The sequence below is a fragment of the Brachyhypopomus gauderio genome, chromosome 2 (assembly GCF_052324685.1).
Source record: "Brachyhypopomus gauderio isolate BG-103 chromosome 2, BGAUD_0.2, whole genome shotgun sequence".
Lineage (NCBI taxonomy): Eukaryota > Metazoa > Chordata > Actinopteri > Gymnotiformes > Hypopomidae > Brachyhypopomus > Brachyhypopomus gauderio.
The window spans coordinates 27,079,105-27,094,043 of record NC_135212.1 but is presented as its reverse complement, the minus strand read 5'-3'; the positions used below and the strand labels follow the sequence as shown (position 1 = coordinate 27,094,043).

Below are 14,939 nucleotides of genomic sequence, written 5' to 3'. Positions count from 1 at the left end.
ATCCGGCCCCGCCGTCCCTCAGAACGAGTCGCTAGATTAGACCCGGGTGCGGTTAAACTCGTCCTCCGGGGTAAATGGAGTATTTTAAGCGCAGCGCCGAGACTGTGGGTGAGTGTGCGGCCGTCAGTCAGCGCCCCTTCTCGTAGGTTCGGGAGGAAGGCCACCGAACTTTCTAGAGCCCGCTCGAAAGGTGCGCGCGCTCAGCAGGGCAAAGCGCAGCGTCAGGCACCGTCGATAAGAAAAAACAACAACAGTGAGAACGTTAATGACAATGTGACTGACATGCAGAGATCTATTGATTTCGGAAGGTGCGAAAATTATTTGCTGACGACAGTTAATAACCTAATAACACAAGTTGGTATATGTGGAAAGCGAGGAGAATTGCGTTTACTAGAACATTCTGTGAAGTTTGTAATTTGGTGTCATTCCCTATTAGTGGCTCAGCGTAGTCGTCCTGCCATTGGCTAAAGATTCTATGGCGCGTCCCTTCGAGGAAGTTTTAGGTTCTGGATTTCTTTTTCGTAGGCTGATGTAAATACTCAATGTCATTTGTGATTATGCGTCCTCTTTTCATAGTATATGTCTAGTACTTTCACAAATATAGTTTCTTAGAGCCAGTTTAATTCAGTTTAAAGTGTTTAAGAAAGTAAGTTTTGAGTTGATTTAGATCTTGATGTGCTTGTGCTGCAAGACACACCAGTACCATTCTCAAGCGTAGCCAAGGCACTACAGCATATGCCATGGAGGAAGGGGACGGTAGTCGTTTCCCATTTCCCTTCAAACCGTACCCAATACAGGAAAGCTTCATGGACGCTCTGTACGCCGTGTTGGATCAGGGGAAGGTCGGCATTTTCGAGAGCCCCACCGGCACGGTCAGTTGGGCGGCTAGCGGTTTATCTAGCAGTGATTGTAGAGAGACCTTGCTGTATATCCATCTACTGTTCTATGTCTTTCACTATTCATTTTTTTTGCAGGGAAAGTCTTTGAGTCTGATTTGTGGTGCATTGACATGGCTGCGAGACTTTGAGGAGAAGAGGAGGAAGGAAGCAGATAGACTTTTGCAGGCAGAAAAGAAAAAGGGTGGAAGTGAAGAAGAGGGTAATGGATGTGAGAAGACGGCTGTCCAGGGCGAGAAGGGTGGACCAGAGCCAGACTGGGTCTCTGAGTTTGTGCAGAGAAGAGCAGAGAGAGAGATTGTGAACAAACTAAAGGTATAAGATAATAACAGATCTGAATTGTTATAGGGTAGTAATTATTAGCTTTTAATTTACCTGATCATATTACTGTATGAATGTATATGTTTTCCTGAGCTGTATTGCATTTTCATTTCCCAGGATGAAGAGATAAAGCGGAAGAGGAGGGAAGACATGCTGGAGAAGACCAGACTCAATGCAAAGCTTAAACACTCCATGAAAAGAAAAGTCAGATTTGTGTGTGTGTGTGTTGCTATGGTGTTTTTTTAAAACTACATACACATGTGTATAAGTGTTGTATGTTTCTGTGTAGAACAATGACGATGATGAGACCGAAAAGTTGCTGCAGCTGAGTATGCAGGGAGCGGGGTCAGAGGTCAGCTCTCATGAAGAGGAAGAGGAGGAGCTCATCGTTGCAGATTATGAAAGCGAAGAAGAAAACACATTGAAAAACAGGTGAATGCAAAGGGGAGTTAGTCATGATTCAAAATTATAGACAATTACACAGGAAGTGCTGGTCAAAGGCCCTTCGTCGGCTGTACGAGGAAAGTGCTTCTGATTATAAGAGGTAGATCTTGTTCTTATTAGCATTCATTCAATGGGGTTCTGAAGTTGAGAGCGTTTAGATCATGTTCTCTTTTTTGAGTTTTCATAACTTGCCATTAATGGAGTGATGGCAACAAAAAGATAAACAAGCATTCTCTTGCTTTCTTATATTGTTTGTAACTAATACAGCAAATGTTCGCAGTAATAAGATTAATCCCACGCTGGGGAAATTCACAAATTCAGGAGCGGGTGATAACAGTTGATCCTTTTGTGCTAGTTGCATTAGTGACTGTGTTGATACATTTACATAGTGACTAGAGGACTACTACAACTAGAGGATTTGGAAGTTACAGTGACACATTTATTATACAAATGGTCACTTATATCACTCTTGAGCTTGGCTTCGATGTTTTTGTCTAGCCTGTAGGAGATTGTTGTAGGAACCTTAAAGAAGTATGTGATCTGCATCATCCTGGAGAATTCTGAACTTTTTAAGTATAATATTAGCCACTGTGCAATTTGTAGGATGACTGATGAGAACCATATGAATTCTTGCTGTCTTAACGATATGTTGTTTATAGGTCAGTACATCCATTGTCCGAACAGGTAAAACAAACAAAAGCACCATCTATGACTTCCTAAGGAAACCCACAGTTATTAAAATATTCACAAATTTCCATCGTTTTTTGGAGGCAGTCTTCATTCTCACTGTAAATGTGTTTGTCTTGATGGCTGTGAGGAAGGGGTGGAGATTAACAGGCTGTGGAATGTGGAGTTGTACTGTACATAAGAATGACAGAATGTACAGTACATGGTGGTACTTTTAGATTTACTCCAGAAGTCGTTCATTTGTGAAACAAAGTGTTTCTTGAGAAACAGAGATATCTGTTCAAAGCGTTTTGTTTCTTCTAAAACAATTTATAATTTCTAAAGCCATTTATGCTAACTTTACTTCTTTAATTACAGTATTTGCAGGTATGTCCTGGAATTTTCTCCACTTTTTCTACATAATGTATATGTGTTGTATTTCTCTAATGTTTGTAGTGGCTTTTTCCTAGGCTATGTGGTGGTGATGATGATGATGATGATGATCTAGAGGAAGAACATGTCACTAAGGTATGTTTTACATATATTATGATGTATGTCTTTTGTCCTTATGTTTCTTTACTTGCATGAGTCAAACAGCCAATGGAGAGTAGCCTCAAAAATATTTAGATTCATTCATTAATTTTTCTTAGAAGCCCAACACAAAGAACTTTTGTACATTTCATTTGTTTAGGATTTAAACAGGCTTTTAAACAGGCTTTTAAACAGGATTTAAACATAATTTGAATTGAAATGAAGTGGACAACAATAGTGGCCTGGTGTGTGGTGCACGTGTGTGAGTGTGGTGCAAGTGGTGGAATATGTGTTGCCATGTGTTTGTGGTTTTTGTCAGCTCTATTACTGCAGCCGAACTCACTCCCAGCTTGCCCAGTTTGTGCATGAAGTGCAGAGGAGTCCGTATGGGTCCACAGTCAGCCTTGTTAGCCTGGGATCCAGACAGGTGTGTTACACACACACACACACACGGCTGTGATAACACTAAACAGCAAAGAATAAATCTTTGTCATCCATTTGTATGTGTTTCTTTGTTTGATACTCCTACTTACCTCAATGGGAACTACTTTTGCATTTCTTTAGAATCTGTGTGTTAATCCTGATGTAGTCCAGCTGGGGAGTGTGCAGCTGATCAACGATCGCTGTATGGAGCTGCAGAAAAATAAACATGGTCAGAAACACACACGAACACACACACACCACAACTGCAATACCCACTACTCTCATTAAAATGCCTGACCTTTGACCTAGATAAGAAGAAGAAGTCAGAAAGGGAGCCGAAGCGAGGTCGCGGCAGTGTGATGGTAACCTGTGCCTTCTCCTCCTATGAGAAGATGATGTCCATGCGCAATGACGTGCTGGCAACTGTGAGTGACATCGAACAGCTGGTTCAGCATGGCCGAGCTACACACACCTGCCCATACTACAGCACGCGACTGGCTATTCCCGCAGCTCAGGTATACACGCGCACGCACACACACACACACACACACACACACCTCTCTGCCCTTATTAAAGCAGCTGGCTATCCTGAATCTCTGGTACATTCTCAGCTCTAACCACACACTTGCTGTTATTACTGCACACAGCTGAGTTTTTTTGGCAACACGCATACACACGGCCTTGTTACAGTACATGGCTGGGTATTCCTGGATCTTCTGTACACTGGTACAAGGCTGGCTATGTCTGCAGCTAAAATACACTCTCTCACACACACACACCCCTCTTCCCATTTTAGGTGGTGGTGTTACCCTATCAGTCTCTACTGCACGCAGCCACCCGCAAGTCCTCAGGCATCAAGCTGAAGGACCAGATTGTCATCATCGACGAGGCGCACAACCTGATCGATACAGTTACTGCACTACACAGCAGTGAGGTCAACGGAGCCCAGGTAGAGATGGACAGTGTGCATGTACATGCTGCGTGCCTCGCTCCGTTTCCCTTTGAACACCCGCGTGACGCTGATCACAGACGCAGTGGATCCGACAGGTGCAAATGCGCAGGTTTGATCAGAAGCGTCTGTTGTGTCTGCTGCCTTGCAGGTGTGCAGAGCTCACTCCCAGCTCACGCAGTACTGCGAACGCTACAGGTACTCTCATCCGTCACCTGTCATTTCACACGGCGATTTCACATTTTTAGAAATGCCCGCGACAGTGTGTGAATCAACTCACAACCCACTTAAAACAGCTGTTGGACGGGTATTGTAGCAGATGACTCTCCCTAACAGTGGATATTAAAGCATGTAAAACTGTACTACAGTGAAAAAATACCCCTGAGTCTGATAGACCCATACAGTCCCACGCCTCTACCATGAGGTACAATGAACAGTTCACCAACTAAACAACATGATTAGCAGTAACCTTGTGGCAAGAAACTGAGCAGCGATGAACAGGATAGAGAGGGCCACACAGATCAGAGAGCTTCAGGAGCTTCTAATGAAGCAGGTGTATATGATACAAATGTCCTGGAGCTCCTTGTGAAAGATCTTTCAAATGTTTAATAATAATAAAAAAGCAGTACATCATACTGGAGTGAAAGCAGCTAAAGTGAATGGAGTGTCTGTATCTGTTACAGGAGTCGCTTAAAGGCCAAGAACCTGATGTACATCAAACAGATCCTGTTCGTGCTCGAGGGACTGGTACGGACCCTCGGAGGTCAGCGAGATGTGCCGCGTATTTGTGTGTGTGAAAAAAGTTACTTATATTTTGTTAACAGTTGTTTTGCTATGTCTTCTGACCACAGGGAAAGTGGGACGGAACCCTGTCACTCAGACCACTCAGTCAGGTAATCACAGACACATGACGCTGACCTAATGAGAAGGATTATAGAAAGATTTCTAAAACCCTCTAGGTGAATCTAGGTCTTTAGGAGCCAATCTTGGAGTAATCGCAAAAACTTAGCATTGACACATTTGAAACCTATTGTAATTTATTATTTAAATGTTTTTTATTGTTTTTTATTTTGATCTGTCCATCACAGGAACTGAGCTACTAACAATCAATGACTTCCTGTTCAGAGCTCAGATTGACAATATAAACTTATTCAAGGTATGACACACACTTATTCAAGAATCCTTTATATCAGAGCAGAGGCTGATCATGTGTGGAGTCTCTGTTAGGCATGTTTCCTAACACCCCCCTCTAAACCGTGTCCAAATCTTGACCTGAAGGTTCAGAGATATTTTGAGAAGAGCCTGATTAGCAGGAAGGTGAGTACACTGGAATTTTAATTCTGTTGCATTTACATGAGCATCTGTACTATAGGGGTGTGTGTGTGTGTAGCTGTGTGGGTTTGCAGAGAAGTATGAAGGGAGTGGAGTAACCACACACTCAGCTTTCACGAACAAAGAGAATCGCAGGACTGAAGGACTTGGACACTTTCTTCAGAACCTCCAGAGCAAAGCTGCAGGTAACATTCCAACAACAACCCTTCTGATGAACATTCCCCCACTCATACACGTCATACTGCATACAAAACCAACAGCTTCACCTGTGGTATGGATCTCCTAGCTCCTCCAGAGCACCAGGTGGCAGTAGAGGATAGGACTACAATGGCATCGCCCATGATGCTAGTGGAAAGCTTCCTTTTCTCCCTTACCAACTCTAACAAAGACGGGAGAGTGGTGATGGAAAAACAAGGTGACTTTCCCAAGTGCACTTTGTTGTCCCCACATACTGAATTAAACAAAGGGCATTAAAAGTCTATGACTCTCTCTCCATCTCTCTCCATCTCTACAGCATGTCTTGCTCACAGTAGTGTAAAGTTTCTCATGCTGAATCCAGCAGTTCATTTTGCACAAATTATCAACGAATGCAGGGCTGTCGTCATCGCTGGGGGAACCATGCAGCCCGTGAGCACACACACATGCACGCACACACACGCATGCACGCTCACACACACTTAAAGCAATCACACAATCCAGAGTTACACATAAGTGCACACTTACAAATTTAATATAATAGATATTTGTTTTACAGGTCACAGACTTTAAGCAGCAACTGCTACTGTCAGCAGGGCTCTCTGAGGAACGCATCGTAGAATTCTCATGTGGTGCGTGTCTGTTTGCAAGTATGTTGCTGCAGTGTATCTGGAGAAATCTTAATTGTGATTTGCTGTACTTCAGGTCATGTCATCCCTCCAGAGAATATTCTACCCATAGTCCTTTGCGTGGGACCCTCTGGACAAGAACTTGAATTTACCTTCCAAACTAGAGATACTCCACAGATGGTAAAACAGCCATTTCACATGTAGTGTATTACTAAATCCTCACGGATTAAGTAAAATCTACATCAAGTAAAAACTAAAATTCAAAATGTTCACATTATAAAATATTCCTATTTTTTGTACTCAATATAGAATTCTCTGGAAGAACACTTTATGGAAATCTTTATCTTTACACAATGTCAAATTAAATCGGCCATGCGATCTTTCCCTTCTGTATGGGAGCTCAGCTGTGTGGTTTGTGTCATGTTTGTCAGATGGAGGAGACTGGACGTGTTCTGTCTAACCTGTGCAACGTGGTCCCAGGGGGCGTGGTCTGTTTCTTCCCGTCCTACGAGTATGAGCGGAGAATTCTGGCACACTGGGAGACCACCGGAGTCCTGCAGCGCCTTGTGGCCAAGAAGAAGGTAAATGCCAAGAGCAGAATACCCATGTCGTCATTTAATACGTAATAAAGATCGGTGTTAAGTTCATTTCACTCAGTGGCCTGCTGGTTTTGCATGTATCTCAGGTTTTCCAGGAGCCAAAGAAAGCCAGTCAGGTGGAACAGGTGTTGTCCGAGTACACAAAGTGTATTCAGGTATGTTGCTGTTGTATGTAGCTTGGTCATGTCAGTGTGTGTATATCTGAAATAATGTCGAATACCTTATCAATACAACATAAATATAATAATTATATTAGAATATAATGGGTGAAAGATGTTAGTATGTGTTTTCCTTCTTTTTTTTTTTAAAGCATTCTTGCAGTACTGGCGGTGGCCAGTCAGGGGCACTGCTGTTTTCTGTGGTTGGTGGAAAGATGAGCGAAGGGATCAACTTCTCTGATGATCTGGGCAGGTGAGTGTAATTCTGACAAAGATGTACATCTGTGCTGAATTATACTCCTGAATTATACTCCTGAATGTACAGATCTACCTGTGGCTTGTGGGTGTGTGTTTATACGCGTGCAGGTGCATTGTGATGGTTGGGATGCCATATCCCAACATCAAGTCTCCTGAACTTCAGGAGAAGATGGCATACTTGGATAAACACATGGTTAGTGAAGACGCCAGTGACAATTTTGTAGCATCATAAAGAGGTCCTTTGCAGGATACTGACAAGCATTAGTAATTTAATAAATGTAGGCCCGAGAATGCATCTCTTTCTGTCTGTCTGTCTGTCTGTCTGTCAGCCTCATCTGGATGGCAGAAGTCCTGGAAAAGCTTTAGTGGAAAACCTGTGTATGAAGGCGGTCAACCAGTCAATAGGTGTGTTGAGTCTTGCTCACTGTATTTAGCATTTTGGTGTTTCTACCATGTTTCCTTGTCTCATCTCTTGGTGTCCACCCAGGGAGAGCGATTCGTCACCGTGGTGACTACGCTTGCATCGTGCTGTGTGATCGTCGCTACTCCCGGGGCAGCACTCTGCAGAAGCTTCCGGAGTGGATCAGAACCAGTACACACACTCACAGCAGTTTTGGCCCTGCATTCGCCAGCATCAGGAGGGTATGGTGTGTGTGTGTGTGTGTGTGTGTGTGTGTGAGAAATCTGTGAACACTTTGTGCTTGAAAAAACAGGCCTATGTGAGCATGCTTGAGGTGTTTATATCTGACAACATGGCTATGAAGCATCTGTGATCAGGTCTTCCTCAGTGCACATGCGAGCGGTTGAAGGACTGTTTTATCTGTCAGTAGCTGCCAGAATGTGCCTGGCGTGGTGTGTGTGTGTGTGTGTGTGTGTGCGCTCGTGTGTTTGTTCTTCTCTGAACTGCTTTTTTTCCCTGATCCTGCAGTTTTTCCTGGAGAAGCGGCAAGTGCAGCAGCTCTAAGCAGAACAGCGGTAGACCTGATGAGGTGCTTTTCAGGCGTGAGGTGCCTGTACTTGTGGGACTCAGTGAAAGCCTCGTCACTAATGAACTGCTGCAGGTTCTTCTCTCTAATTCCTCTTGTGGTTTCTTTCACTTGCTGAATTTTTACACTGCGGGATCAGGAACGTTGGGTTTCTCCTTGTGGTCCCGCTGAAAATGTTTCGGCTTATTCTGCATAACGCTGTTCCTTTATACAACTTGCATATTCCAATAAACAGACTGATACTCATGAGAGACCTGCATTTATTTCTGTCTGTTAGAGGAGCTTCAGTACAGTTGGTGATTTAGACCTGCATAAGGTATCAAGTCCTGTCTGGTCTAGTAGGAGTTTAAAATATGGCTGAACACTCTGATGGGTGCAGAAAGCAATGACACAATTGCCATGTTTTAAGTATTCCTCAGAAGCTCAAGTGTTCTGCTTGCCGAGATTTCATGACAGCTTGCTTTTTATGTCTGAGCGAATGTTTTAAGCAGCTTTATATGCAGTCAGTCATTGCCACTGTTGAATACTCCATTTCAGCGCAAGTCCTCTCGGTCCTGAAGACTGTGGGGGCCCAGTGACTGTCCATGACCACCTGCACATGCACACAGATTTATCAGTGTGTGTCTGTGCATGTTTGAGGAGGATCAGGCCACAATGTGCCTCATCGGTCTAAAGCTATCTCTCTAATGTTGAGTGTATTAATTCTCACCTTGTACAAATTCATCACAAATGGGTATTTGAAAAACAAAAAACCACAGGTTAAACTAGTGGTTAGTGCTGCTTCGTTGTGTCCCCATCTTCATCTTAGCTTATATTCATTCCTCCTTGTCATACAGACAACACTGCCTCCTGCTGGTAGCATCTGTGTACTGCTAGCCAAGCTGAGCCATGTTCTCCAGCTGATCAACACTTTTAACTGCAACAGTTTCAAAACTTCAAACCCTACATTTCTGTTCATAATGTTCCATTTGGCTCATCTGACACCCAGCCAGAAAAGAGCACGGCGCCATGCCTTGGCTACGCCTCCCAGTCCTCATCATCCTCTGTGGTTGGCTGCTGCAGTACAGGAAGGGGCGGGATCACATCAGACATCCTAGCGAATGCACCGCCGGAACTGGCAGGCGCCTCCGTGGGGTCACCGCCCACAGGGCCTTTGCCGGAGATCCCTACCAATCATACAGCAAAGTTGAAACTGAGTGACGGCATAAGCACTCAGCGGAAGTCGATTCTATAGTTACTTTACAAGTTCTCCAATTAAGAGAGGGTCTCTCACCTTTCCTCCGCATGGCCAGTTTGTTGAAGAGATCAGACATAAAGTCACCGCCACTTGCTGCTGCACCAACTGAGGGCGGAGAAGCAGGTTTAGACATGGGGTGGTTATCTTTTCTCAGCCAGTTTTGGGTGTGTGTCATCGATAAATCAGCAGGTGCATGAACACACTTTGTTGTAAATGTACATATATCAGTAAACTGATTTACTACTGATTAGAGAATTCTTTTGAATGCCATATTCTTCATTAAAATCAGTTTAGTCAATACCCAAGCGAAAGTCAAACAAATTTAAGAGCTTAAGGATGCAATTTTGGTGAACATGATATTTATTAAATGACCTTTCTAATATTGCAGAGCAGCAATATTGTTACTAAAACCCTGTTCATTTTCTGCAATTTTTAATACTGTTCTTGAACATTAGTTCCATTTTAATTTTCTCATGAATCAGCTACTCTTTCATTTAATGCATTCGTTTCTGACCTCGCAGTACAGTCCTCTCATCTTTTGCAGACCTCCAAGGTCTCCATTACAGCCCGTGTCCCGTGCCGTCTCGTGGGTCATCTCCATGGCGAGTGCCACTGTCCGTCCAGTGTGTGTGCTGAGGGTCACACTCACCGTGTTCTTGCTCTTTCTGTTTCTTCTTCTCCATCTTGCGTTCCTTAACGTTCCGCAGCTGAGCTTTGCCGATGCCACCGGCATTCCGGATCGACTCCAGCAGGCTAGCCCGTCCGTCTGATGGCTGCAGGACCTCTTCAGGCGCACCTTTCACTGCACCTGACACACACACACACACACATGCATGAAAGCTTACAGAGCAACAGGCTCATCCAGTGCTGATGTCACTCGAACACTAAAGCCTTAAACAAGTATGGAAGGTGTAGAACCTGCTGGACGGTCTTTACTGGCTGCATCTCCAGCTCCTCCATTATCTGTAAAATCAGGAAGAGGTGGAGGAGGAGGAGGAGGAGGAGGAGGGGGCGGAGCTTGAGGAGCTCCAGGTGCAGGAGCTGTAAGGTGAGGTGGAGCTGGAGGGGGCGGAGGTGGAGGCTGAGTGGGCGGAGCCTCCGTTCTAAACTGCGAGCCTGAAATGCAGGAGGAAAAAAACAATACAACCGTTACATTAATAGTGAGAACACACAGAGATGAGACCACAGGAACAGACTGGGCTGTGACGCCTTAAGGGTGGTGCTGCAACCCGACTGCGTTGGCACAGCGCTCACCGTGTCCGTTGGGTTCTTCATGGTCGGTGCCAAAAGAGGGCAGCTCTGGGATGGGCACGTTGGCGGGAACAGAAGGTGCGAACCCAGGACCCAGGTCAGCACTGTACATGAGGTCATCGGCGATACCGGGCAGGTCAGGTAGGTATGAGGGCACGTCAATCTCTGGCACCTGGCCCAGGTCTGGCACATAGAAATAATTCTCTGCAGTCTGACAGACACGGAAACATGAGGACAGAAAGAATGCAAATAAATCAATGAAATATATTAGTAGCAAATTTATAACATTCATACCATTTAGAACTATTTCAATATTTTCCTGGCACAACGTTTCTCGTGTGACAGAGTGCCTGAGCCCCACCCGTCTCCCCCACCTGTCTCTCCAGCTGCTCTCTCTTAGTCATTGAGAGTGGCGCATCAAATGGCTTTTCTTCCTTCTCTGTTTCCAGTGCCGTGTGAGTTTTGGTGATGGCTCCAGCAAGAGGATCCAGAAACACATATTTCTTATACCTACACACGAAATGCCCAGCAGGAACATAGATTAGATGCTGGAGTGGATTTTCATACTGTGTGTGTGTGTGTGTCAGGAGGGACGTACAGGTTCTCGGTAGTGTTGAAGAGCAGTAAGGAGCTGATGGAGGTGATGTTTCTGGGCAGACTGCCGAGACCTTCCTCAGTCTCATCTTCAGAGCGTTTCTTAGTGTTCACACACACTGGGAAATACATCAGCTTCTCCTACAGCACCAACGTGGACATGGAGAAGACCATATGAACAAAGCAAAAGAAAGTGGTTACTTCATTATCTCAGTATTACACTTCCATAAAACGCAACACACACACACACGCACGCACGCACGCACGCACACACCCACACACCCACACCCACCCACCCTTTAAAGCTACCAGCAGAGAAAGCAAGGTAGTGAATGAGTAATAGAGTGAAAGAGTAAGGGAATATGGGAGTGGAGGACAGAACGAATAACCAGTGAACAGAGACTGAAGATGCTACTTACCTGCAAAGCGTTGTCATCCAAGGGGCGGAGCTTAGCTTGAACCTTGTAGCGAGGCCGTTTTTGTGACACTGGGTCAACAGCACCCATAAAGATGGAGGAGTAGTCCTGCAGTCTCTCTGGAGCAGGGTACTTAGCACTGGAAAACACCTGGGGGGGGGGGGTTGTCCATATAAATAGGTGACTCAAAACCATGAAGGCAAGATACACTGGCAACCATAACAGAGTAGCTGTATATGAGTGGTGTAACCATGTGTGTTTGTATGTGTATCACCTTGGTGGCTTTCTTGCTTCCTTTGATCTTGTGGACTCTGGCTTGAGCCAGTTTGATGCGGTCTGTGACGGCCTGGAGGTGTGAGCGGTTATTTTCCACACTCTGGGATACCCTGTGAAATCAAAGCCGTGACTGTAGCACATAAATACATGGTTGTTTAGATCTCTCCAAAGACACAGTCATGGCATGAAGACACAGTCAAAAACACAGTCATGGCATAAAGACAGTCAAAGACACAGTCATGGCATAAAGACAGTCATAGGCACAGTCATGACATAAAGCCACAGTCAAAGACACAGTCATGGCATAAAGACACAGTCAAAGACAGTGTCATGGCATAAAAACACAGTCAAAGGCAGTGTCATGGCATAAAGACACAGTCAAAGACAGTGTCATGGCATAAAGACACAGTCAAAGACAGTGTCATGGCATAAAGACACAGTCAAAGACAGTGTCATGGCATAAAGACACAGTCAAAGACAGTGTCATGGCATAAAGACCTGTCCTGCTTTGTCTGCCCAGTTAGTGTGTGGTACAGGTGTACTGGCTCATGCACATTCTGCAGCTTTCAGGACTCCCTGCTATTGAGAAAAAGGACTGGAGTAAGGAAAGAATGGAAAAAATATAATGACTAACTAGAGTATATCCTAATGGAGCTGACCCAGAAAACCACCTCTCCCTCTCCCTCTTTCTCCCTCCCTCCCTCCCTCCCTCACACAAACATGTTCCCTGGTCTGTCTTCCACTACGTTGTCATGGTAACACCAGATGGTTTTTCAATCCCTGGTAGTGGAGTTTATATTAGCATATCTGAGCACCTTTGCAAACAGACTCACACATGCACACGAATACACAAAAAGCCCTCACAGACAGACAGATACACACATGTTAATTATGCATATTACATCACATTACTCATTCCATCTCTCCCTCTCTCCATTGATCGTTTGGCCTTTCCCTTCATACCTCAAGTAGTTTGATTAAAAAACAAGTGAAATCTGTGAAAGATAAACTGCTCATGAACATAACAATATTTGTACAGATCTATTTTTGCATTTTTCTTTATCAGTGATATTAACCATCTGCATTCTTAACCTGTGCATTCTGGAATATTTGAATAACTGAATATTTCAATCTCTTGAGGTCCACTGTCAATGGGTGTCACCGATACACTACATTTCCTCATGCCACTGAAATTTTGTTTAGTTCTTATTTAGTTATAAAGTCAAAATTACATTTATCTGACATACTGACTACATAATGCCTAATACAACAAATGTCAACATTTAGGATCAAAACATGTTTTTTTTTGTTGGCATACATACTTGGTAAAGATACCAGCTCCAGCATGGAGTTCTAGCACAGGGTTTCTTACAGAGTTCTGCTGCGTTCTCTGCATGGTTTGGTTTGGCATTGGGTATACCTGTTGAAGATGTCTGCTGATATGTTTTCCAGGTACTGCAGAGCGTCGGTGATCTGGTGCACAGCCTCCTCCCTCCTCAGGTCTTGCTGAACCAATGGGACCGAGTACACCTGTCCCTCCAAGTCATGTTTCTGAGTCATCCTACATACACCAGGGCATCATTAGCTTATGTGTGAACGCCAAAAAACCTGCACCCATATAGTACTCACGCCAAACACCCCAGCTTTAAACCCACACCAATAAGCCCAAACGCATGAGAATAATTCAGCTGTCAGCTTGTTTCCGATGGCAATCTATTCTAGTTTTGTTTTGTGTTATGTTATTTCTTCCAAGTACGTTAACACTTAAATGTTAAGGTGAATGAAGTCCTTTATCTTCGTGCATTGCTACTTGGATAGTTAGCCATCACAGCGGTCTACACCACATGAAAGACACATGACAATCCGCCGAGTTTTACTGAAGTTGCCACCTCGCAGCTTCAGGAGGAAACGCCATTCTGGAGATAAAGCGCTAGCTAAAGCAGGCCACGGGACCAAAAGCGTCCTGAAACCATGAAACCCACGACAATACACCCAAATCCCAAACTGTATATGAAACTGAAAAGGCAGGACAACTTTACCTGACCATCTGCAGAACAGCTCTCAAAAATGAATCAAAGATTTCTTCCCTTGTACTAAAGACTGGTCTGAAGCACAGGTCCTGAAGACCAAAACTTCCGCGTTGCCGAGTCACGTGATGCCTCGGCGGATTCGTTTCGTTTTGTCTGTTTACGTTTCGTTGTTGAGCGCTCTGCACATACACACATACACATACGTATATGTTAATACGTATATATTAAATTCAAGTTCAGCTTTTTTATTGGATTCAGGGGGACGATTGTAAGGAAGCGATTAGCACAATTTTAAATACACTTACTATTCTTCATAATATCTTGTAGCTTTGTATGTAGGATATATATATATATATATATATATATATATATATATATATATATATATATATATATATATATATATATATATATATATATATATATATATATATAGGAATAGGAAATTCGGCTTATGGACAAAGCTGGGCAATATATCACACATATTTGATCATATTATATTATAAATATATGACACATATTTCCTATATCACACATATTTGATCATTTGTCTCTCAAACAGAAGATGTCAACATGAGAGAGCAGCCTTTCAAAGTCCATGTATAAATAACTACACGTTCAGGGACTACATGTTGTTAGTCGTATTGCAGCCAATAGAAATAGCTATTAAAAGTAAAAAAAAAATCCTCAATTGTCGGCAACAAGAAAGCAATAAAATTTTTTAACTAGAATTCTACTTTTATTTTTT

The 14,939-nt window shown here is 43.7% G+C and overlaps 2 protein-coding genes across 3 annotated transcripts; one reads left to right on the top strand and one right to left on the bottom strand.

Moving 5' to 3' along the window:
• Window positions 1-469: 469 nt before the first annotated feature.
• On the top strand, window positions 470-8,629 carry ddx11 (DEAD/H (Asp-Glu-Ala-Asp/His) box helicase 11). Of its 2 annotated transcripts, XM_076992755.1 has the most exons (26): window positions 470-872; window positions 975-1,211; window positions 1,335-1,421; window positions 1,507-1,649; window positions 2,798-2,855; window positions 3,178-3,285; window positions 3,423-3,510; window positions 3,591-3,796; window positions 4,078-4,230; window positions 4,382-4,428; window positions 4,914-4,993; window positions 5,082-5,123; window positions 5,319-5,386; window positions 5,509-5,547; window positions 5,621-5,747; window positions 5,849-5,977; window positions 6,077-6,189; window positions 6,317-6,389; window positions 6,463-6,566; window positions 6,818-6,967; window positions 7,072-7,140; window positions 7,296-7,396; window positions 7,510-7,594; window positions 7,731-7,806; window positions 7,889-8,043; window positions 8,330-8,629. In XM_076992755.1, exons 1-26 carry the CDS (start codon window positions 741-743, stop codon window positions 8,363-8,365), a joined length of 2,706 nt encoding a protein of 901 aa, XP_076848870.1. In that variant the 5' UTR covers window positions 470-740; the 3' UTR covers window positions 8,366-8,629. The 2 variants fall into 2 exon arrangements, with proteins under 2 accessions (XP_076848870.1, XP_076848860.1); XM_076992745.1 differs by lacking the exon at window positions 8,330-8,629 and having other exon boundaries at window positions 7,889-8,098.
• A 1-nt stretch (window position 8,630) lies between these two features.
• wash1 (WAS protein family homolog 1) lies at window positions 8,631-14,318 on the bottom strand. The gene is made up of 11 exons (XM_076992765.1): window positions 14,201-14,318; window positions 13,582-13,722; window positions 12,160-12,271; window positions 11,889-12,035; window positions 11,474-11,610; window positions 11,250-11,385; window positions 10,879-11,086; window positions 10,543-10,740; window positions 10,274-10,432; window positions 9,661-9,729; window positions 8,631-9,553 (listed from the first exon to the last, which is right to left on the bottom strand). Exons 1-11 carry the CDS (start codon window positions 14,206-14,208, stop codon window positions 9,405-9,407), a joined length of 1,464 nt encoding a protein of 487 aa, XP_076848880.1. The 5' UTR covers window positions 14,209-14,318; the 3' UTR covers window positions 8,631-9,404.
• Window positions 14,319-14,939: the final 621 nt, after the last annotated feature.

Bases quoted from the DNA above. Each gene is read 5' to 3' on its own strand.
- wash1 (XM_076992765.1), bottom strand. The intron at 12,272-13,581 runs GTATACCCAATG...TTGATTTCACAG, and splicing joins TCAGCAGACATCTTCAACAG to GGTATCCCAGAGTGTGGAAA. The intron at 11,386-11,473 runs GTACGTCCCTCC...TTTCGTGTGTAG, and splicing joins TTCAACACTACCGAGAACCT to GTATAAGAAATATGTGTTTC.
- ddx11 (XM_076992745.1), top strand. From the start codon at position 741: ATGGAGGAAGGGGACGGTAGTCGTTTCCCATTTCCCTTCAAACCGTAC. The intron at 1,422-1,506 runs GTCAGATTTGTG...GTTTCTGTGTAG, and splicing joins AACACTCCATGAAAAGAAAA to AACAATGACGATGATGAGAC. The intron at 5,548-5,620 runs GTGAGTACACTG...GTGTGTGTGTAG, and splicing joins AGAGCCTGATTAGCAGGAAG to CTGTGTGGGTTTGCAGAGAA.